Source organism: Cyanistes caeruleus, chromosome 30, assembly GCF_971803275.1.
Source record: "Cyanistes caeruleus chromosome 30, bCyaCae1.hap1.1, whole genome shotgun sequence".
Classification (NCBI taxonomy): Eukaryota; Metazoa; Chordata; class Aves; order Passeriformes; family Paridae; genus Cyanistes; species Cyanistes caeruleus.
The window spans coordinates 3480515-3502416 of NC_141730.1; the positions used below are offsets into that span (position 1 = coordinate 3480515).

Sequence of the window (21902 nt, forward strand, 5' to 3'; positions counted from 1 at the left end):
CTCATCATCCCTGAAATCATTCAGGACAGCAACAGCGGCACTTTGTCCCAGCTAAAATAAAAATAAAATCTGAGTAAAATCAGAAGAGAAAACAACCAAAACACCTCTGGGAGGGTGAGCAGGACTTGGGCTGTCCTGAAGGTGTCCAAGGAATGCCTGGATGTGGCACTCAGTGCCCTGGTCTGCTTGACAAGGTGGGGGTTGGCCAAAGGTTGGGCTCAGTGGTCTTGGAGATCTTTTCCAACATCAACAATTCTGGAAATCTGGGATTCTGTTCACCTCGAACCAGCCTGTCCTGGGATTTGATACTGCTGCCCCAAACACCACGTCACAAACACAGATTAAAACAGCCCCCGGGTTTGCTTGTCCAGGTTGTGGTGGATGGAGATCCACAGAGGTGGCAGCCCATGGACAGGAACCCATCCTGGAGCAGGTTTGGTGGCAGAATCTGTGACCCCATGGACAGGAACCCATCCTGGAGCAGGTTTGGTGGCAGAATCTGTGACCCCATGGACAGGAACCCATCCTGGAGCAGGTTTGGTGGCAGAACCTGTGACCTTTGGCTTTGGTGGGCACCTGGAGGAGAAGTCCTTGCTGGGCCACATTGTTTGGAATTACCACTAAAGGTAAAGGACAGATTTGGGCTAATGCAAATCTCTCATTGAGATATCCTGCCCCATTGGGCAATTCCTCTGGATTATTCCTGCCCTGAACCCAATCCCCAGGGATTAACATCAGTAATTTTTCTTTCACATGGAGGTGGATCACGTGGATCCACGTGACCCTGAGGAATTCTGGATCACAATCACCTCTTCTGCCCGCTCCACACTGTCCACGAGCAGATCCATTGGTGCCGGGGCTGGCGTCACTTCACGTGAAATTCCTTCCAATCTCCTTCATAGGGAGGTGAAGGAATTAATGAGCTATTAATAATTACAATGCTAGAAGCACAGAGCATCAAAGGGAGAACACGGGAAGCTGAACACAGCGGATAGAAATGGGCTGGGATCTGTAATTAGGGATGCCTCGTGTCCCAGATAACCCTGTGGAAAAGTATAAAAGGTTTCCAATCCCGGCTCCCTTCACTCGCTGCTCTGCTCCAAAACAGCTCCATCCCCACTGCTGAAGGGTGAGTCCGATTTTCCTCTTTCCCTGGAGTTTCTTTAGGGAATTGGATGTTTTCCCACCAGTCTGGGTAGAACTGGAGTGTTGGATGCTCCCTCCTCACCGCCGGATCTTGGCCGTGCCGGAGACCAAGTTCTTGTTACCCACAAGGGCAAATTATTAAAGAAATGACAATAAAGGCTTCAAGCAGAGCCTTTTTATACCAAAACGACAGAAAGGGTAGAAAATACAGACAGGAAAGCCACAGGGTTTTGTGGGAAAGGGACTGGGAGGTTTCCAAGCGGGAGGAGACAGAGGGCTCTTGGGAAATGGATGTTTGGACCAATTTTTCTCTGGAAATCGAGTCCCACCCATAAAAGGTTCTGTGTTTAGTGAGGGATTAAAGCTTCTCCCAACAACACTGACCCCACTTTCTCACCCCCGAATTTCACTGGAAATTAGGAAGAAAATGGGGAATCCCAGAGCAAATGTCTATAAGCTCGTGCCCGCTGTGACCGCTCCTCTCTTCCCTCCAGCTCTGCCCCACCATGTGCTCCCGCGGGTCCTGCCACAGCCACGAGACCTCGTGCCATGAGTCCCACTCCTCCTGCCAGCCGGGGCCCTCCTGCCACTACACCATCCAGAGGCAGCCCGTGCAGAAGTTCAGCTACGTGACGCCCTGCTGCCCCCCCGTGCAGCGTTATTGCCCCCCGGTGCAGCCCTGCTGCCCCCCGGTGCAGCGTTATTGCCCCCCGGTCTGTCCCCAGGTCACCAAGAACATCTGCAAGCTGCCACCGTCGTACCCCAAGTACTGAGGGCAGGATCCGGCTCCGGGATGCACCGGATCGCTCCTGCCTTGGGTGCTCTCCCTGCCTAAAGCTTCAATCGATGGCTCTTTATTCGCATTTTTGATTTGATCCTTGAATTCTTCATCTGCTATTAGAATTTGGTTCCTGGTTTTGCTCCTATTCGGTTTAATTTGCTCCGCAGGCAAGACCCAGCTCAGGTTGCTTTCCATAAGGCTGGGAGTGATTCCTGCTGCTTTTCACCCATGTGACAGCCTCCAAAACAATAAAATTTCATTTCCAAAAGTAAAAGAGGTTTATGGTCTGTTTATTCTTTGACCTTTTTTTTTTCCTTCAGAACAATTGTTACCTCTGACCTCTTAGTCACCACTTCTCTCTCTTTCCTCCTCAAACTGATCACAAAACGTCCCTAAAATGTCAAAATAATAAAAGCCAGTGATCCCAGAGGCATTTCCCAGAGGCTCAGGGAGCTCATCTGCACCGTATTTATTCACCTGTTGGTATACAGGACACGTATTTATACATTTATATCCAGAAGGAATTGTTTCCGGGAGGGTGGTGATTCCACGGATCCCTGGGAGTGTCCAGGCTGGACGGGACCTGGAGCACCTCGGTCCCCTCCTCAGCAGCTCCTCACACTTCATTTGTCCCTCTGACTCACAAAACATTTCGAGGTGGTGCCTAATAAATGCAAATAAGCACCTCGTCGGTTTTCCTAACCCTCCTTCTTTCACTGAGCTCCAAATTACTGTTTCCAGTGGCAATTGCAGGCGCTTATTTTAAGTGTGAAATCCCTCTGGACTTTTGACAACCTCAGACTTTCCTTATCTCCCAGTCCAGCCGAGACACCGGTTCCAGAACAGGCTCTGTGGCTGCATCAGCTTCCCCAAGAGCTCAGCAGCCAGACTCAGCTTGAATTAATAGCTCTGAGAGTTGGATGAGATGTTCTTTAATGTCCTTTCCAACCCAAACCATTCTGCCATTCCCTGATCCCGTGAATTCCTCCTGCCTGACGCAGAATTGACTCAAATTGACTCCCCCAAAAAAAGGAGTTTTATCCACCCAGATGAAGAACTTCTACATCATTTCCAGGAGACTTCAGATTTTCCTAAGCAAGGATTGGCTCTAAAAGATTTTATTAAAAGCTTTTGGGTTTCTCAACCACGGCCTTACAAAATAAATATAAATAATCATAGAATCGTGAAATAGTTCAGGTTGGGAGAGGCCCTAAAGCTCATCTCATTCCCTGACCCCCGAGTTGTTCCTGTGGTGCTCACCTGGATAAAAGCCACAGGAAAGGGACAATCACCCATTTTATTGTCCTAAAACCTTGGGATGCTCTGAGAAAAACGTGGAAGCAAAGAGCGAAATGCGGGAATGAACAAAAACTACAAAACTGCTTAAATAAAACAGAACCCCACAGAAATCCGGGTTCGAAAACAGATTGCCAAGAGGGAAGACCCTCTCACAAACCCTTCCTGCTGAGGATCCCCCTCCATCCAGGAGGAACATAAACAGGAAAATGTTGTGGCACAAACAAAGAAACAGCTGATGGTTGGAAAATGGAAAGAATCGGGACTGGGGACGTCCTTTTGGTGTCACCTCCAGAGCCGAGGTGTTCCGAGGTAGTCACCAGGACCTCCCTCTAATGAAGTCCCTGGGAGTTGTGGCTGTTAATTACCATCTTTTGTGTCAATCAGAACGTGACTCTGCCACGGAGAACCAGGGGCAGCGCGCGGGGAAGGAGTCAACCCTCCGGAGTTGATGCAATCCCGGTTGCCCAACGACAAATCACTTAATAACTGTGGGGATAGGTTCATTTTTGCCACGGAAATATGCAGCTGCCTCCAAAATTCCCTTCTAAGCAGATTGGGAAATTCTTTGTTTATTAAAGTGCTGAGGAAAATGCCATCATTGGCATTTTTTCTTTTCCCCCTGGCTCCGTCAAGTCGGAAATGATAAAAATAAGACACAGGAGATAAATATGAATATGAGGGTTTGTGTCAGCATTGCCAAGAGGTGCCTAATTCCCAGGACAAGCCTTTGGGAGATATAAAAGTCCAGCATCCCCCGTCCATCCTTCACTCAGCACCAGCTCCCCGAGCTCTTCCTCTTCCTCCAGCCAAGGGTGAGTTGGATTATCTTGATTTATTTACTCTCGAGCAGCAGAAGTTCACTGAGCTCGGTGTTTAGGCCTTGCCTTTGTCTTAGAAATTCCTTGTTTTTGATGGCCTGCACACACACGAGGAGCGCTGGGTTTGCTCAGGGATGGGATGGCAGAAAAAGAGGGAAAACTGAAGGAGCAAAGGCAGGGAGGCTTTGGGAGCCAGCAAGGAATTCATTCCCTGACTGGCAGGTGATGGAGGCAGAGAGAGCTCAGACAAGTCAGAGCAGTTTTAGAAGGAAATTTAGCCTTAAAAAACCAACAGGAGCATCTCGGGAGGGAAATTCCCGTCAGAGCCGCGCCATCATGGAGTGTCCTCCAAAAGGATGGGTCACGATGTCCCACACACCACAAAACACAGGGAAACAGCATTTCCTGTTCCTGTCCCAAACAGGGGCCAAGGAAAAGGCACAAGGGGCAGCTGTCCCAGCCTGACCATCTCTCTCTTCCCTCCAGCTCCACCACAGCTCCAGGACAATGTGCTCCCGCGGGTCCTGCCACGACTACGAGTCCTCCTGCCACAGATCCCGCTCCTCCTGCCACGGATCCTGGTTCTCCTGCCACAGATCCCGCTCCTCCTGCCACGAGCCGGAGCCCTCCTGCCACTACCTCCAGAGGCAGCCGGTGCAGAAATGCACCTACACCAGGCCCTGCTGTCCCCCCGTGCAGCGCTACTGTCCCCCTGTCACCTATTGTCCACCTGTTCCCTGTTGTCCACCTGTCCCCTACTGTCCCCCTGTCACCTACTGTGCCCAGGTCCCCTACTGTTCCCAGGTCACCAAGAACATCTGCAACCTGCCACCGGCGTGTCCCAAGTACTGAACAGGATCCAGTCCCGGCCACCGGAGACACCGGCTCCTCCCTTGGACATTCTGACCTCGGCTCGCCTCGACCACGCTGAAATCCCTGGGTCTTCACCCCGTGGGATCCTGGGGGGGGATGAAATGTTCCCCTAATTAACATTCATGGTGTCATTCTTGATAATTATTTGGGAAATTTCTAATTATTCCTGGCATGATTGCTTTGTTGGGGATCTTCCTCTGTCTTGCGCTTCTGTTTCAGACTCATCTGGGTGTGGGAAACAATAAATTCATGAAAGCCTCATTGCCTCGTTGCCTTTGAATTCCTTTATCCTTTTTCCTTGATTGTTTTTTTTTTTTTTTGGTAATTTTTTCAGGGGATTTCAATTCAAATTTCTTTGTATTTCGAAAATACCCCAGTGTTTGGTGGCAAATAATCCCCACGTTCATTTGAGAACAGAAGACACGTCAGCAAAGGAAAGGGGGAGATGGCCAAAAATTGGACTCGATGATCTTGGAGGGCTTTTCCAACCTCAGTGATCCCAGGAAATTAAATGGAAGGGGGAAAAGTAGGCCACAGCTCCCTCTCAATATGTCATAACTTAACTCTGAGCTATTTCAGACCTTGGATACGAATTTTCAAATATCTGAAAGCCTTTGAGCCTCTGAAAACAAGAATTCCTGTGAAGGAAAACTGAGCAGAGGATGGGAACTCTTCCGAGATACCGTTTTCCTGAGCAGGCCGTGAATCTGAAGGATTCTGAGATGGTTTTGGGGTGCTTTTTTTCTTACCCTTCAAACTCTGAGTCAAACAGGGTCCTAAATCCAGCTTGAGTGCCCAAACTTCCAGCAGACAAGTCCCAATATTTGCTCAAACTTCAGCTCCTCTTCTCCGAATCCTTTAGTGTGACCAGAAAAAAATGTGAGGGAGCACAGAAGGAGAGAGAAACCAAGGAACGGGAAAATTTAACATCCTCAAATCTCGTACAGAGCTCAGGGTCAGGTGTTTTTCTCTGATCCTACACATTAATAACGCGTGATTCACGCGGAACCACCTGATGGGATCACCCCAGTCATCTGCCACGTCGAGGGACAAGTGAAGAATCAGGAACATTTTATTTCCTGCCATCCCAGGAAGCCGAGGAGATCCCTCTGGATTTTCCAGCGTTGTGCCATCCCCGGGAATTGCAGACAGTAATCCCATTTCCTCTTGGCACTCAACAACAGGGGAATTAAAACCCTGAGCTGTCACCTGCACCCAGCGGGAGACCAACCCCAGGAGTCAGCATTTCTGAGACCTTTCTGTGCCTGATGCAATCCCCGGTTGTCCCTCATCCCTAATTAACACCCGTCACATCAGTGTCAGTCTCCAGGAAATGGGAGAGAACTGCCTCCCAAAATCCCTGCATTAGGAATCACCGACAGGACGGGGCCCGGTGCGTCAAGGAGGGAACACCTAAAAACAGGGGAAGCGCAAACATCTGCGGGATTGGACGCAGAATTAATTAAAGTGTCATCGCAAGGAGGTGCCTCACACCCCAGATAACCTCGGGAGAGTATAAAAGGTCCCTCAGCCCCATCCTCCGCAGTCGCTCGCCTTCGCTTCCAGAAACTTCTCGCTGCAGCTGAAGAGGGTAAGACCAATTTCACCATTTCTGTTCTCGCTGACAAGACAGGAAGCCTCCACGAGGGGTTTTTATGGATCCCGTGGGATTTAGGGAAGCGCGTGCGCTGAGGGAGGGGTGAGGAATGGAAGATGGAGGGAGAAGGGTGCAGCCCCTGGAGGGATCCTTGGGGGACACAAACCCTGCCAGAACTGGGGCGTGGCAGGTGGGCTCCTGGGGCTCCAATTGACTCACAGGGACCTGATTCCACACCACAATTCCCAGAGAGTGCCCAGCAGATCCGGCACGATCAAGGGGGCCATGGGTCCGGGTTAGGCAGGTGAAAAAAGGAGAGAAACAGTCCATGGGAGGTGTCAAGAAAAAGTATTATTCGAAAGAAAAGATGGGGAGTAAAAGAAATAAATCAGAGCCTCCTCTCACCACGTTGATCCCTTGCTCCAAACAGAACTCCAGGACCATGTGCTCCCGCGGGTCTTGCCACGACTACGAGTCCTCCTGCCACGGATCCAGCTCCTCCTGCCACGGGTCCCGCTCCTCCTGCCACGGATCCAGCTCCTCCTGCCACTACACCATCCAGAGGCAGCCCATGCAGAAGTTCAGCTACGTGACGCCCTGCTGCCCCCCCGTGCAGCGCTACTGCCCTCCAATGCAGCCTTATTGCCCCCCGGTGCAGCGTTATTGCCCCCCGGTGCAGCGTTATTGCCCCCCGGTCTGCCCCCAGGTCACCAAGAACATCTGCAAGCTGCCACCGTCGTACCCCAAGTACTGAGGGCAGGATCCAGCTCCAGGATGCACCGGATCGCTCCCGCCTTGGAATGTTCCAGCTCACCCCGGTGCTCGTGGCTGGGCAGCTTTGTCACTTTTCTCCAAGCAAAGCCTCCTAAAACTGCCGGGAGTGGTGCGGTTTTAGGGTGAAACCTCTCGGTTTAAGGAGCTCTGAGCTGTTTTTTCTTTCCTCTGCCAGCGCTGGGAATGGTTCCCCTTCTCGCTTTGCTGCTTCGTTCTCCAGCACGACAATAAAAACGGTGTTTCAAGCCAAAACGAGCAGTCCTGGATGTTTTCAGTCACTGCCCCATTAGACAGGCCGGGTCGATGGGCAGGAGGGACACTGAGGGGCTGGAGTGTGGAACAGAGCTGGGGCAGCAGGAGAAAGGTCTGGAAAACTCCCGAGGGAGCTGGGAAAGGGGCTCAGCCTGGGAAAAAGGAGGCTCAGGGGGGACCTTGCTCTCCACACCTCCCTGGCAGGAGGCTCAGGTGGGACAGCAGCAGGAATTTCCCCATGGAATGGGCGGTCAGTTCTTGGAAGGGGCTGCCCAGTGAGGTTTGGAGTCGCCATCCCTGGAGGTGTCCAAGGAAAGCCTGGAGGTGGCACTCAGTGCCCTGGGCTGGGCATCAGGCACAGGTTGGATTTGGTGCTCTGGGACCTCGTTTCTCTGGGATTCCGTGCTGGTCTGGTGGCATCTCTGTTTTCTTGTGGGTTTGCTACCGTAATTTAATCCCTGGAGCCGGAGGAATGCCAAGGAAACATGAAATCCATGGAAAACGCCTGCAGGGCTGGGAGGAGCACATGGGGTGAATTCCTGAGGGAAGCAAATCCTTGCCCTGGGCTCAGCAGATGTCGGCGGGTCGGGTTTCCAGCCTGACCTGTGCGTTCATGTTTTCCCCACGTGTTTCTGCTTTCAGAGCCGCTGCTATTTTTGGAACCAAAACAAAACCGAATCCTGCAGGGTTTGGAACATGGAACAGCCCCAATTAACCAGTTTCTGCAGCGTAAAATGAGTGAAGGTTTCCCCTGCGTGACTCATCCCTCATCACCCATCCCAGGTGTGGGAAACAGCCTGGAATGAGCGGAGTGCTGCAACAGCCACAAAAAGACCGGTTGGTCAATAAGGAATTGGAATTAGTTATTTATAGGTTACGGAGAAAACGCTCATTAGAGAGGAATGGGTTAAAAAGGAAAAGTTGCAGCTGGGACAGAGAGCACGGAATGATTCACTCGCCTGGGGGTTCTTGCCCTTGCTAAGAGGTGGCTCAGCCACACACGAGGGTGGAAAAAATGATTTTCTTACTCATTCCTGCCCTCCCCGCAGGTGGGAATTGGGTTACTGAGGTTTGGTGGCCCCAGCGCTGGTTTGGTCTTCAAGCAGAGACTTTCACTTTGCGGCCCCAACTTCCAACTTTCTCCTCTATCACTGACCATGGCACATTTTAATTAATTTCCAAACCCAGAGAGGGTCATAAAATCGGTAAGGAGCCTTTCCCCTATGGAGCCAGGGAATGTTGGGAATGTTCAGCCTCTGGAGACCCCAGAGCCCCTCCCAGGATCGGCCCCAGTGAAACTGGAAAGGGACTTTTCCTCACCAACTGCAGGGAAATTATTTTAGAGTGATGGAGAGGAGTTTTAGGAGAAGGAACTGTTCCCTGGGAGGGTGGGGAGGCCTTGAAGAACCACAAACATTTGGCAAGAGAACTCCAGGTCGCCTAAAGGGACATTTCTGCTCCGCTAAAGACACCTCAAGTAACGATTCTACAACCGGGATAAACTGTGAGGAAACCGGATTAATGGGGAGGAATTTGCCTCAGATGTCTCCCGGCAAGGATTGCTTTCCTGGAGCTCCAATCCAAACCAAAAAAATTTAAAAGAAATAAAGAAATAAAAAAGCTCTGCTCCTCTGGGCGTCTTTCAGAACCCACACAAGTCCTTGCACTCAAAGCAAAACATAACTGAGAAATATTTTATGGCCCTAATTTGAATATTTTCCTCTGCAAAATCGCTGTTGGATCTACAAACCCGCCTTGCAGAGCTTTAAACCCCTCCGGTGCTCACATCCAACTGTCACCACGTGGGGATTTTTTTTTGGCGCAGCGGATGAACCCGTGCACCAAATCCTCACAAAGACAACACGAAACGGCCTCATTTTGGCAAACCTCCCCTCTTTCATCCCCCGTCCTTCACCTCCCTGCCCAGGATATCCCACATTTCCAACGCTGGAGTTCCCTACCTGTTCTCCGCAGGCTCCGGAATGTCCCTCAGATCCTCCCAAGCCCCCCTGGCCGTTGACCGAGCCACTTGTGCCCAGCTGGATCGAGTGTCAATCAATTAGTGCTTGGCCCAAGATGGTTAACACAGCTGAAGCCAATTAGTAATTAAGCTTGGAGGGAGTAGGACCGTTGACCAATCCACTCGTGCCCAGCTGGATCGAGTTTCAATCACCAACTAGTGCCTGGCAGAAGATCGTTAACACAGTTGAAGCCAATTAGTAATTAAGCTTGGAAGGAGTAGGACTGTTGACGATCCACTCGTGCCCAGCTGGATCGAGTTTCAATCAATTAGTGCCTGGCTGAAGATCGTTAACACAGCTGAAGCCAATTAGTAATTAAGCTTGGAGGGAGCAGGACCGTTGACCTCGGGGTGACCTTGCCTGGAGAAGCGGTGAGTTCACCGTGAATTCTTGGGAGCAGGACCAGCTGTTCAAAACGTGACGTAGCCAAACATCAAGAGCGGGGGAACAGGGGCTTGGTGCCACCAGGAGTCAGATGGAAGTGCCCCCCACACCCAGAATTGGATGAATCTCCCCTAAATCTCCCCTCCTTCACCCCAGCAGGAGGGAGGGGTGGCCAGGGATGTGGGGGTCCTTCGGTGCCCCCAGCAGGAGCAGCCCTTCCCCTGGGGGTGACCTCAGACGCCAAACATTTCACCTGACCGGAGAGAGATCATTTTTTAATAAAGCCGTGATTCAATTTGAGATCCTCGAGATGCTCAGGACATCACACGGAGCTTTTATGCAAAACAGATATTAACATCCATCATTAATGACTGATCACAACATGATCATTAGCATCGGCATTAATCACTGCCAGCGGGTGACTGGGAGCTGAGCACGGAGTTTTTCCAGAATTAACATCCGTAGGTGGCTCTTCCATTACTCCAGGGCATCTTGGAATCTGAAAAGAATTGAATAGGAATTTTGCAGATCGAGTTATGCCAAGCATAAACAAGATGCAAAACTTCCAGAGAGGTTTTGCATCTTGATTTTGTTTAAATGCACCAAAGAGGAATCGGGAAAACGCGGGCTCTGATTTCACCCCAAACCAACTCCAAATTTCCACAATGAATTTGCAGTGAAAACGTCTGATATTGGTGAGGCCTTGAGCCTGACAGAGCTCAAGGAGAGTTTGGACAACGACCTCAGGCACGGGGTGGGATTGTTGGGGTTGTGCAGGGCCAGGAGTTGGACTGGGTGGTCCCTTCCAGCCTGGAATATTCCATGATTCTGTTCCAAGGGCATGTGTTTTCCCATGCACGGACGGGATGAGGCAGCGAGGGATGAGATATCCAGAACTTTCCGGGTTTGCCCTTCTGGTGGTCCCCAGAGAAGGGCTTTGGGCTCCACCGTTTCTGCATTCAGACACAAAGCACTTCCTGCAATTCCATTTTAAAAATCATATCAAGGAGCGACTGACGTCCAGAAGCTTCTGCACACCTCTGGAATCCACTGCGCCTCGAATTTTAATTAGGATTTTTATGTTAATTAATCATCTCCACGCAGCAGCCTTGCCATATGCAAAGCGAGCAGAAACAACCCCTTCAAGCGTCCCGCAAGAATTAACTCGACATTAAAAAATTGTAAAAAATTCACGCAACAAATTGATAATAACCCAAAATTGAGGGGTTGGTCAAAAGCCACGAGGCAAAGACTAAACACATGAAGGCCCATTGGGTGAATAAGTACAGGCTTAGTGCGTAAATCACGGATTGCTGGGGGGTACCTCATGTCCGGCAGGACAATTCCGACCTCAATAAAAGGTCTCCGGGTGCCTCTGCTCCTCACACACCTTCAGCTCTCAGCAAGAACGGTGAGTGTTTCCTACCAGGGAATCTCATTTGGCTTTGGGTGAATTGAGGTTGTGTCTTTGTGTCTGATGTCTGCAGAGCGTTGGGCTGGATGGATCTTTAAAGGCGTCTTCCGACCCAAAGTGCTCTTTGATTCTGTGGATTTGTGGTTCCGGGGGTTTGTGATTCCCTGGGTTTGTGATTCCAAGGTTTTACAGTTCCATGGTCTTAGCGTTCTACGGTTGCAGGGTTCCATGGTCTGCAGCTCTCTCTGAAATCCAGGTTTTTGTGAGACTGTTGATCTGTTGGCTCTTGGAAAAGGTGGAGAGAGTGGAAAATTGGCTGCTCAGGGTGGAAATTCTGGGAGGGAACGTCCTGGATGAGCACAGTGAGGGCACTTCCCAGGAGAGTTCAAATATCTCTGGGACAGAGCAACAGATCCAAGAGTTGGTTGGATTCCTGCAAGGATCTTGGGTTTCCAACTCAAGGCAAAGAAATACGAGGCGGGATGGGGATGTGGGCCTGGGCAGTGTGGAAAGATGGGTTGGATCTCAGAGTCCTTTGTGTTCCAGGTCCTCGCTCCGGCCACCCTTCGCTCCTCTCCCAACACCATGTGCTCCACTGGATGCTGTTCCACGGGATGCTGCTCTGTCGTGAAGAGCAAGACCGTGTGCTGCAGCCCCTGCAAGACGGTGTGCTGCAGCCCCTGCAAGACGGTGTGCTGCAGCCCCTGCAAGACTGTCTGCTGCAGCCCCTGCAAGACCGTCTGCTGCTCCCCGTGCCAGCAATCCTGCTGCTGCGACCCGTGCCAGAAGCCTTGCTGTGACCCGTGCCAGTCTTGTTGTGACCCGTGCCAGAAGCCATGCTGTGACCCGTGCCAGTCTTGTTGTGACCCGTGCCAGAAGCCTTGCTGTGACCCATGCCAGTCTTGTTGTGACCCGTGCCAGAAGCCTTGCTGTGACCCGTGCCAGTCCTGCTGTGACCCGTGCCAGAAGCCATGCTGTGACCCGTGCCAGTCCTGCTGTGACCCGTGCCAGAAGCCATGCTGTGACCCGTGCCAGTCCTGCTGTGACCCATGCCAGAAGCCATGCTGTGACCCGTGCCAGTCCTGCTGTGACCCGTGCCAGAAGCCATGCTGTGACCCATGCCAGACTGTCTGCTGTGACCCGTGCCAGAAGCCATGCTGTGACCCATGCCAGACTGTCTGCTGTGACCCGTGCCAGAAGCCTTGCTGTGACCCATGCCAGACTGTCTGCTGTGACCCGTGCCAGAAGCCATGCTGTGACCCGTGCCAGTCCTGCTGTGACCCATGCCAGAAGCCATGCTGTGACCCATGCCAGTCTTGTTGTGACCCATGCCAGAAGCCATGCTGTGACCCGTGCCAGTCCTGCTGTGACCCGTGCCAGAAGCCTTGCTGTGACCCGTGCCAGTCCTGCTGTGACCCGTGCCAGAAGCCATGCTGTGACCCGTGCCAGTCCTGCTGTGACCCATGCCAGAAGCCATGCTGTGACCCGTGCCAGTCCTGCTGTGACCCGTGCCAGTCCGTGTGCTGCACCAAGGTGTGCCAGAAGTCGGTGTGCTGTGTCCCCCGGCCCTGCTGCTGCCCCTGCGGGTCCCTGTCCTGCTGCTCCTGCGTGGTGAAGAAGCCCGTGATGGTTTGCTGCACCCCGGTGAGGAAGTACTGCACGCCCTGCATCCCCATCCAGCAGTGCTGCGCCAGCCTCAAGAAGAGCTGCTGAGCTCACCCCGGGTGGCTCTGAGGGCTCCACAGGAGGAGGTGAAAAGCTGCTCGTTTACTTCTGCTTCTCATCATGATGGAGCCAATTCACAACGATCTTCTTCTTCTTCTTCTCCAGCTTAAGCTGCAGCTTCTTTCTGTCCTTTAGTTGTTGACTGTCTTTAATTATTGACTTCCTTGGGTACAACCTGAATTTGTCACCCATTATTGTATAAGGCATTAGATATTAGTGGGGTGTTAATTCTCCTCTTGGGTGTTCGGGAAACCTTCGGTGTCACCGTGATCACTCTTCCTTTCCTCTCTTGATTTGTAGGCAATAAAATTTAGCATCAAGCAAAACACAACATTTGGTCTTTGGGTTGTTCTTACATGGCCTTGACATTAATTTGTCACCTGGCCCAGGGTTTGTCACCTTGCCCAGGGTTTGTCACTTTGCCCAGGGTTTGTCACTTTGCCCAGGGTTTGTCCTTGTTCTGGCACATTCTGTGCCTTTGGCCAAGGTCCTGGATGTGTCCCAGCGGCACAGCAGAACATTTGGGACACAAAGATCTCTCCGGGCTGTTGGCACAAACCAGGTGATGTCTGAAGCAAGTGGAGCATTCCTGATCCTCTGGAATGGGTGCCCAGTCAAGCTGTGGCTGCCCCTGGATCCCTGGAAGTGTCCAAGGCCAATTTGGATGGGGCTGGGAGCGGCCTGGGATGGTGGGAGGTGTCTCATGGCAAGGGGAGGAACGGGATGAGCTTTGAAGTCCTTCCCATTCCTTGATCCCTTCTTGCCTCCCCTGATCATTCACCTCAGCTCAGGTTTTACTACAAAACTGAAAGCTGAAGTGATTAAAACTTAAAGGGCAAGGACTGAGAGAGGCATAACTGCACCGTTGAGAACGCAGCACTCAATAAATCAGAGAATCCTCAAATATCCTGACTTGGAAAGGATCCACCAGGATCGTTGGATCCTGGGCCAACTCCTGCCCTTCCACAGACACTCCAAAATCCCACCTCGTCCCTGAGAGAGGTGCCCAAACACTCCTGGAGCTCTGGCAGCCTCAGGCCATATCCTGGGGGGCCTGGTCAGTGCCCCACCACCCTCTGGGGAGGAACTTTCCAGAAATATCCAATCTAGACCAACCCTGGCACAGCTCCAGCCATTCCCTCAGGTCCTGTCCCCGGCCCCAGAGCAGAGATGGGAGCTGCCCCTCGGGAGGAAGCTGTGGACAGCTGTGGGATGCACAGGAGCCCATCCCTGGTCTCAGAAGGGGTATTCCAATAGGTACCAAGAGGAATTCACTACTCACTGGACAGCAGGCAGCATCTTCTTCCCACCACCATCTTCCAAAAATAAAAGCTTAGAAACCCCCTGAAATCGTTGATTTTTTACGGGAGAAGAGCATTTCCCCTGTGAGTTCCTGGACTACGAGCCCAGGAATGAAAGCTGGGGTTGGCATTCAACTTAAAAGGCTCATTCCTAAAATAGCAAACCCGTGAGTCAACCATCCCTTCCTTCCCTGGCTGGGACTTTCTTTGCTATTAAAATGCGGGACTCGGCTCGGAATTGCAGGTCTGGAGAAAATGCCTGGAGCTCTGGCTTGATTTGCTTCCTCCAACCTTCACACACGACATCTGCATTAAAATCATCTTCTCTACGTGTTTGACTCTTCTGAAAACATTGCTTGGGTCTTCAGGAGGGGTTTTTGTTTATTGTAAACCAGGCACAAGGCACCATGTCAGAACATTTTATAAAGTTCTTCCTGTTTAGGGAATCTTGTGAATATTCATCCCATCTTTGAGTCAGGGAATCATGGAAGGGGTTGGGAGTTCAAAACCATCTCGTTCCAGCAGGACAGGGACACCTCCAGCCAGACCAGAGCTCCATCCGACCTGCCCTTACCCTGACACTGGAAGAGCTGCAGGAACAGATTCACAAAGGTCCTGCAGCTCAAACTCACGGATCCACCACGGATCTTTCCAGAGACGTCACGGGATGGGGCGTGGCCTACGAAAGGAACTTTGTGCAGATGTTATTTCTGAGCCAAGTGCGGGTTAAAGGGCATTGAAGAGCAGGGAAAAATGTCATAAATGCTGAGAGTGGTTCAGCCTGGAGAAGAGACGGGTTTAGATGGGATATTGGGAAGAAATCCTTCCCCGTGAGGGTGGCCATGCCCTGGAACAGGGTATTCCATGCGTGTCCCACCCTTGGAAGTGTCCAAGGCCAGGCTGGATGGGGCTTGAAACAAGCTGGGATAGTGGAAGGTGTCCCTGCCCATCCAGGAGGGTTGGGTGATTTTTGGGGTTTCTTCCAACCCAAATCATTCCGTGTTCCTACAACTACAACACTGGGGTCATCTTGGCCAACAGGGCAACAATAAAACTCGATAAAAATGTGATGAATGATTGATTCAGGGGAGATGTTTGAGGGTTTACACAAGGAGGACGTTGCTTCCTGCAGGCAACTCTTGGTTATTATTGGGTGACCAGAACAATGCTCCCCTGGGGACAATTCCAGAAGGGACACCCAACGTCACAAGAGGTCATGGTCACATCCTGGAGAGGCAGATCCTGTGGATCACCTGCCACCACGTCAGCCTCACAGTCAGAGTCTCCTGGACGTGATGGCAGACTCTTTTTTGCCATAAATTGGTGCTGCCTCAGCATCCTGGAATTCCCAAATTTTTACAGGGATGCGCCACCAACATCTTCTAACGTGGAGCTGTCCCCGCTCTGCCTGCGGCCACGGTTCCTCATGTGAGCACCCAAACGTGATCACCACAGGCGTCCTCAGTCTCAGAAGCCTTTGGGATAGTCTCAGGAGACGGGATGTGTGGAACCAACGCAGGGAAAAACGCTCACGTGTGCGCTGCTGCTTTGGGAGCCGCTTCCTTTAGACTCAACCCATCCATTCCATGGATGAAAATGATCAAAAAAATCTTAGTAATATGACAAAAATTTTTAAAAAAACAGGGAGTGTGAGGACCCAGCACCCTGAAGGGAGGCCCAAGAGCAAGAAAGGGGAAAATTCAGCCTAAATCTCTACCACAGAGGCAGGAAAAAAAGGATTCCCATTGACCAAAAATTTCCACTGACCCCCCAGAGCCCCCGGCCAGAGGGGCAGAGGGGACACATGAGCAATGACAGCTCCAAGTTCCAGGCGTGGTTGTCCCACTGCTTCAGCACCTGGCCCGCCCCAGGCACATTGCTAAGCATCCCTGTGTCCCAAGGTCATTCCTTGGGAAGGGATGGGAATTCCTCAGAGCTCCCTCCCTCCGGTGCCATTAACGCAAATCCATTAGAAAATTTGCATCTGTTGTTCCTCTGGACGAGTAATTATGGGGCACGATTGAGGTGGTGAGCAAACAGAAAGAGGCAGAGATTAACCACGGGAGGAAGGCACGTGAGGGGATCCCCGGGGTGACCCACCGAGTCGGAATTGCCGAGGGATGCCTCATTTCCAGGGGAGGAGGCTTTGGAGCGTATAAAAGGCTCCCCAGCCCAGGGGTCTTCATTCGATCATCTCGACTTCTCCTCTCCTCCCTCCACTGCTCAGCAGGGTAAGTTGGGATTTGCTGCTTGTCTTTACCTGGGGACTCTGTTTCCGTGGGCTTCTCCAGGATTTTCTGGGCTGTCTGGTTTGGGACCGGACGCTGCAGAAGATTTGGGATCACAGATTGGTTTTGGGGACCGGAGATTGGTTTTGGGCTGCACAGAGGTGGATTCCAGTGCTGGACAAAATGCCAAAAGCACGGGAGCCTGTCCTGGGATTCAGGACAGCAGGCACATCCCTGGCCGGTTTGGGATGGATTTGGGGATAAGAAGGCTTTAAGTTGCCTCACCTTCTGGGAGATCCAAGCAAAGAAAAAGACAAACTCTCTCTTTCCCTCCCAGCTTCGCCTCCACTCCCATCACCAAGATGCCCAACGGATGCTGCGGCGGTGGCAGTAATTACTCTGTGTGCTGCTACAGCAGCCCCAAGACCTGCAAGAGGCCCATGTGCTGCACCCCCATGCAGTGCTGCAGCCCCTGCTGCACCCCCTGCTGCATGCCCATGCAGTCCTGCTGCATGCCCATGTCCTGCTGCTACACCATCAGCAGCAACAACAGCGGCTGCTGCGGTGGCGGCAGCAGCGGCGGCTGCTGCGGCGGCAACTGAGCCCACCCGGCTTCTCTCTTGGATGTGGATGTGGATAACGCCCCAAACACTCCTGCTCCTGTGCTCAGAGACCGTAGAACCCCTCCTCTTCTCCTGCCTTCCCTCACCTGGTGCTTGTGATGTGCCCTGAAGCCGCGGCCCGGCGACTTTCTGCAGTGAGCGCTGGTCCTGCTCTTCGTTTTCCTCTTGGTGTGTGGGATGTTTCACTCCTTCGTCGCTGTTTTGCCCTGATCTCCCTGAAAAAAACAAACCCCAAAACCCAATAAAATCTGTAGTTTGTGACCCTGCAACCTCCTGGTGTTGATCTGTTTGTTTGCTGGTGGATCCAGAGGGTTTTGCTGCATCTTTCGCCTTTTCCTGGTGTTTTTTTCCCCCGGTGTTGGGATTCTCCTGTCTCCAAGGTGTTCACGAAGAAAATCGGGGCATCCCTGGTAAATTAATTCAAACTGGAGTTTCTGGCACCTCTGGGAGCGATATTTGCCCTCTCAGGATAAAATAACAGAGAAATAGGAAGAGAAAAGGAGGGGAAAATGTTGTGTGGAGACCCCACAGCACCTGCCAGGCTCTGCAGGGGCTCCAGGAAAGCTGGAGAGGGGCTTTTCATCAGGAACTGCAGGGCCAGGACAAGGGTCAGACTGACTGAGGGGAAACTGAGGCTGGATATTGGGAAGAAATCGTTCCCTGTGAGGGTGGTGAGGACCTGGCATGGGTTTTCCAGGGAATTTCTGGTTGTGCCATCCCTGGAAGTGCCCAAGACCAGGTTGGACAGGGCTTGGAGCCACCTGGAATAGTGAAAAGTGTCCCTGCCCATGGCAGTGGGTGGAATAATTGGATTTTTATGGTCCCTTCCAACCCAAACCAGTCTCTGATTCTATGAAAATAATTCATAAACTCACTAAAAATGGGAACGTTTCCAGAAAGACTCTGACCCAGACACATCCCAGCTGGGGAAGCTCCATGGATTCCAGCCAGCCAAAGATCTGCCTCTGGCACTCGGGACATGGAGGTTCTGCCTCTGCCAGACTGAGTTACCAAACTCTGAGCTGAAGCTGTGAAACAAACGCTGAGAAACCTCTGCTGCCTTCAAAGGTCGGTTGGGGCTGTACCAAAACATGAAAATTCTGCTCTGCCGCCTTTTGGATGCATTTGATGCCCTTTTCTGATGCTGCTTCAGTCCCTTGTTTGTGTTGTGACCCACATCCCACTCCCCTGAAATGACTTGGCTACCTTGGTTCCACCAAGAGCTGGCCACGACCATCCTGGGTGGGAAACGCCCGCCTCCATCTCCCTGCTCACAGCCACAGGACTTGCCAATGGAAAAAAACCCTCAGGAGGCACGAGTGGAGTGTGTCCCTTTGCTTCTGCCCCATTAATTCCTTGTAAATTAATAAATGGAACTGCCCAAGTGCGTTTGTCTTTACCAGGAAGGAAATGCCGCGCGTGTTCTCCTGCCCCTCACGGAGAAGTCACAATTACCTGCCTTGCTTCTCCAGTATTTCGCTCCAGGAATTGCTCTCATGCCAGGGAAGGCTGGGAAGGAGCTGCTGGCATTTCCTGCAGGGACGAAACAGCTCTAAAATCTCAATCTGCTCCCCCTTGCGCTGCCCAGAGAGCAAACCAAGGTCCCTGTCACTGTCCTCGGGGCTGGTCCCAGCTCACCTGGGCCGACCCCTCTCCCGAGCAGCCCTGGGATCCCTGAGGATGTCAGGCAGCAGCAGGGAACTGGCCAGGCAGGATCACCATCCTCTCATTAGGCAGCTCTCAGGATAATGTGGCGAGGTCCTCAGCGGAGAGCTGCAATTTCAGACCGTGAAAAAATTCCTCCCAAAATTCCTCCCCGGTGTTCCTGCCAGGGCTCAGCTGCCCAAGGCTCTGCCTTACCTTGACATCCCTGCCTTCCTCTCTTTCTCTCCCTCCCAGAAAATGGTTTCACCTCAACAAAACCTCTTCCCGAGTCCCTGCCTCCCACCCAGCTCCACCAGCCCGGTGAGGAGCAGGTTCTGCTCAACCTTCTCACCCTCTGGTTCACCCTGGGCTCCCTCCCCTCCCAACACCCTCAGAGGGTCCTGCCCCAGCTCCAAACCCCTCCCTCCCTGCTGGGGGACAGGCAGGGGGGTCCTGCTCACGGCCAGGATTCCAGGACCCTTCAGGGAAAGCTGCAGGAGGGAAATGTTGGTTAGGGGTGCACCACACCCAATCCCAGAGCCACCAATCCTGCACAGGCAGGGCTGCCCCTCGACCGTTTAACTGAAATATTAATAAAAATACCGCTACTAATAAAAATCAATAAACACAGCGAGAACTTCCCAAACCTGGAAGTGTCCAAGGACAGGCTGGATGGAGTTCTGAGCAGCCTGGTCTAGCTGGACGTGTCCCTGCCCGTGGCAGCGGGGTGGAATTGGGTGACCTTTAAGGTCCTTTCCAACCCAATGGATTCCACAGTGGATTTGCACGGAGTCACGTGCGGGGTGACTGAGCCCCAGACATCCCAAACACTCCTCGCTCACGTGCGTGTCCAGTGACCGGGAACAAACACCCCCATTCTCCTGAAATCATCCCAATTTGCTCCAAACACCATTCCCGTGAAGCGGCCGGCACCACGCCGGGGTTCGGTTCCGGCTGCGGCACTGAGTCAGCACCAGCTGCTGCTGACTCAGTCCCGGGACATCTCCGTCCAGCAGATACGAGGCCGCATTTTTTAGCTCCCTCACAAGGTTGTGGGGAGGACAAATTCATCCAAATTCATGGGAGCCCTTTGATTATCTGCAGGCTAAACCATGACGAGGCAGAACAAGGGCGGTGATCACCAGTAATGAGGCGAAATGCAAATTCCAGGCGACACATATGGCTAAAAAATATGGGTTTGGATGGATAAACAGGGAAGCTGGAATGGTCAATGGCTGTCTCACTTCCAGGAGGGAAGGATGGCCGGGAGTATAAAAGGGCTCCGGGCCCAGCTCGCTTCATTCGCTCGTCTTCTCCTCTCTTCACCTCTCCTCGCTCTTCAGCAGGGTAAGTGAGAGCCTCTAACCCTTCCTTTGCCTCCCAAGAGGGAATTTTGGATGTCTTACAGCAGATCCAAGTGTTGCTGGGATCTGGGACAGGGCTTGGACGTTGGGGTTTTACCAACTCTACACGAGGAGTTCCGGGGATGAGCTGGAAACCTTCGGGGAGGCTCTGGGACTATCAACAGGGCCATGCAGGGGAGGAGGACGGAGAATATTCCAGAAGGGCCCAGAGTGAGGGCCCATGCTGGGTTGCTCTTCCTAGGACACCAAGGGTGCCCCGGAACGCTTCGCTGGGCACCTGAAAACGGGGAAACCCGGAGCCGGGGCCACAACTCACAAACCAGGCTCCCCCGGCTTTCCCCTTCTTGAACCCCCAAATGTGACAGAGCTTTGAATTAACCCCGTATTGCCCAGCCTGCTGCTCCCACTCACAGCCTCTCTCTGCTCCTTCCAGCCCCGCCTCCCACCACCCTCCAAGATGCCCAACGGATGCTGCGGATGCGGCGGCGGCAATAATTACTCCGTGTGCTGCTACAGCAGCCCCCGCTGCTGCAAGACGCCCATGTGCTGCAGCCCCATGCAGTGCTGCAGCCCCTGCTGCATGCCCATGCAGTCCTGCTGCATGCCCATGTCCTGCTGCTACACCATCAGCAGCAACAACAACAGCGGCTGCTGCGGCGGCTGCTGCGGCAACTGAGCCCACCCGGCTGGTTCCCGGCTCGGACACGGACGTGGATATGGATACGGATATGGATTCCATCCCAAAAGCTTCTTCTGACTGCTTGGACGCTCAGAACTTCTCTTCTTTGCTGCCTTTAGTGCCCGAGTGCTTTGCTGTGCCCTGAAGCCGCTGCCCGGCGAGTTTCTGGCGCTGCTCTTCCTTTCCCTCTCGGTGTGTGGGATGTTCAATGCTGCCGGTGTCTCCTTCTCCCTTCTCTTTCTTTAATCCCCAATTAGCCGTGAAAGACAATAAAATTTGTTAGTTCTGATCCTGCAAACTCCGGGGCTGTGTTTATTCATTTAGCTTTATCCCTTAAACAGTAGCTCCGGTGTGGGGTGTGTTTAGCATTTGCCTAATTGATTAATGCAATTAATTTTGCATGTTTGTCGCTCTGTGATGACAACGCCCCGGTGTACCTGGTGAACTCCTCGGGCCGATGCTCACCTGGGGGAGAATGGGGCTTGCAAGTGACAAATGTCACCTCGGCAAGAGGAGCATCGTTTAATTCCGTTCTCCTCCTGCTGATTTGGGACCCCGTTTGCAACCAAAGCACCTCTGAAGTCCTGAAGCCAGAGGTGAAGATCTTTTTTCCCTAATGGGAATCTTTCCAGAGAAATTCCTGAGCTTTAAAGGAGGGTTCTTAAACTGATTAAATAAACTGGGATCGTTCAGATTGGAAGGGACTTCAAAACTCATCCAATCCCGCGCCCTGCCATGGACAGAGACACCTCCCACAAGCCCAGGGTTGATCAGGTTTAGTTCCAAGCCTGAAGGACCCAGAAACGCTGAGTCGTTTTCTCTGGGTTCTATTAAAATGTGGGAAATTTTAAGAGACGAGATAAGAAATTCAATATTCACACTCGGGGATTTGTGAAATCCTCAGGAAGTGGCTCCAAAACTCCTCTAACATGAAAAACCCAGCAAAAAAAAACTCAGGACTCTGGCAATGAGCTCTAAA

The 21902-nt window shown here is 52.2% G+C and overlaps 1 protein-coding gene and 1 long non-coding RNA gene across 3 annotated transcripts; one reads left to right on the plus strand and one right to left on the minus strand.

Moving 5' to 3' along the window:
* Window positions 1–3029: 3029 nt before the first annotated feature.
* Window positions 3030–9613, minus strand: LOC147648862 (uncharacterized). 2 transcript variants are annotated; one of them, XR_015279861.1, is made up of 2 exons: window positions 9502–9577; window positions 3030–8354 (listed from the first exon to the last, which is right to left on the minus strand). It is a non-coding gene; the product is annotated as an uncharacterized LOC147648862 (long non-coding RNA). The 2 variants fall into 2 exon arrangements; XR_015279862.1 differs by having other exon boundaries at window positions 4598–8220; window positions 9502–9613.
* A 115-nt stretch (window positions 9614–9728) lies between these two features.
* On the plus strand, window positions 9729–13415 carry LOC111939589 (uncharacterized). Its single transcript, XM_086866089.1, has 2 exons — window positions 9729–11356; window positions 11906–13415. The coding sequence occupies exons 1-2, from the start codon at window positions 11273–11275 to the stop codon at window positions 13070–13072; spliced, it is 1251 nt and encodes a 416-aa protein (XP_086722215.1). The 5' UTR covers window positions 9729–11272; the 3' UTR covers window positions 13073–13415.
* The last annotated feature ends 8487 nt before the right edge of the window (window positions 13416–21902 follow it).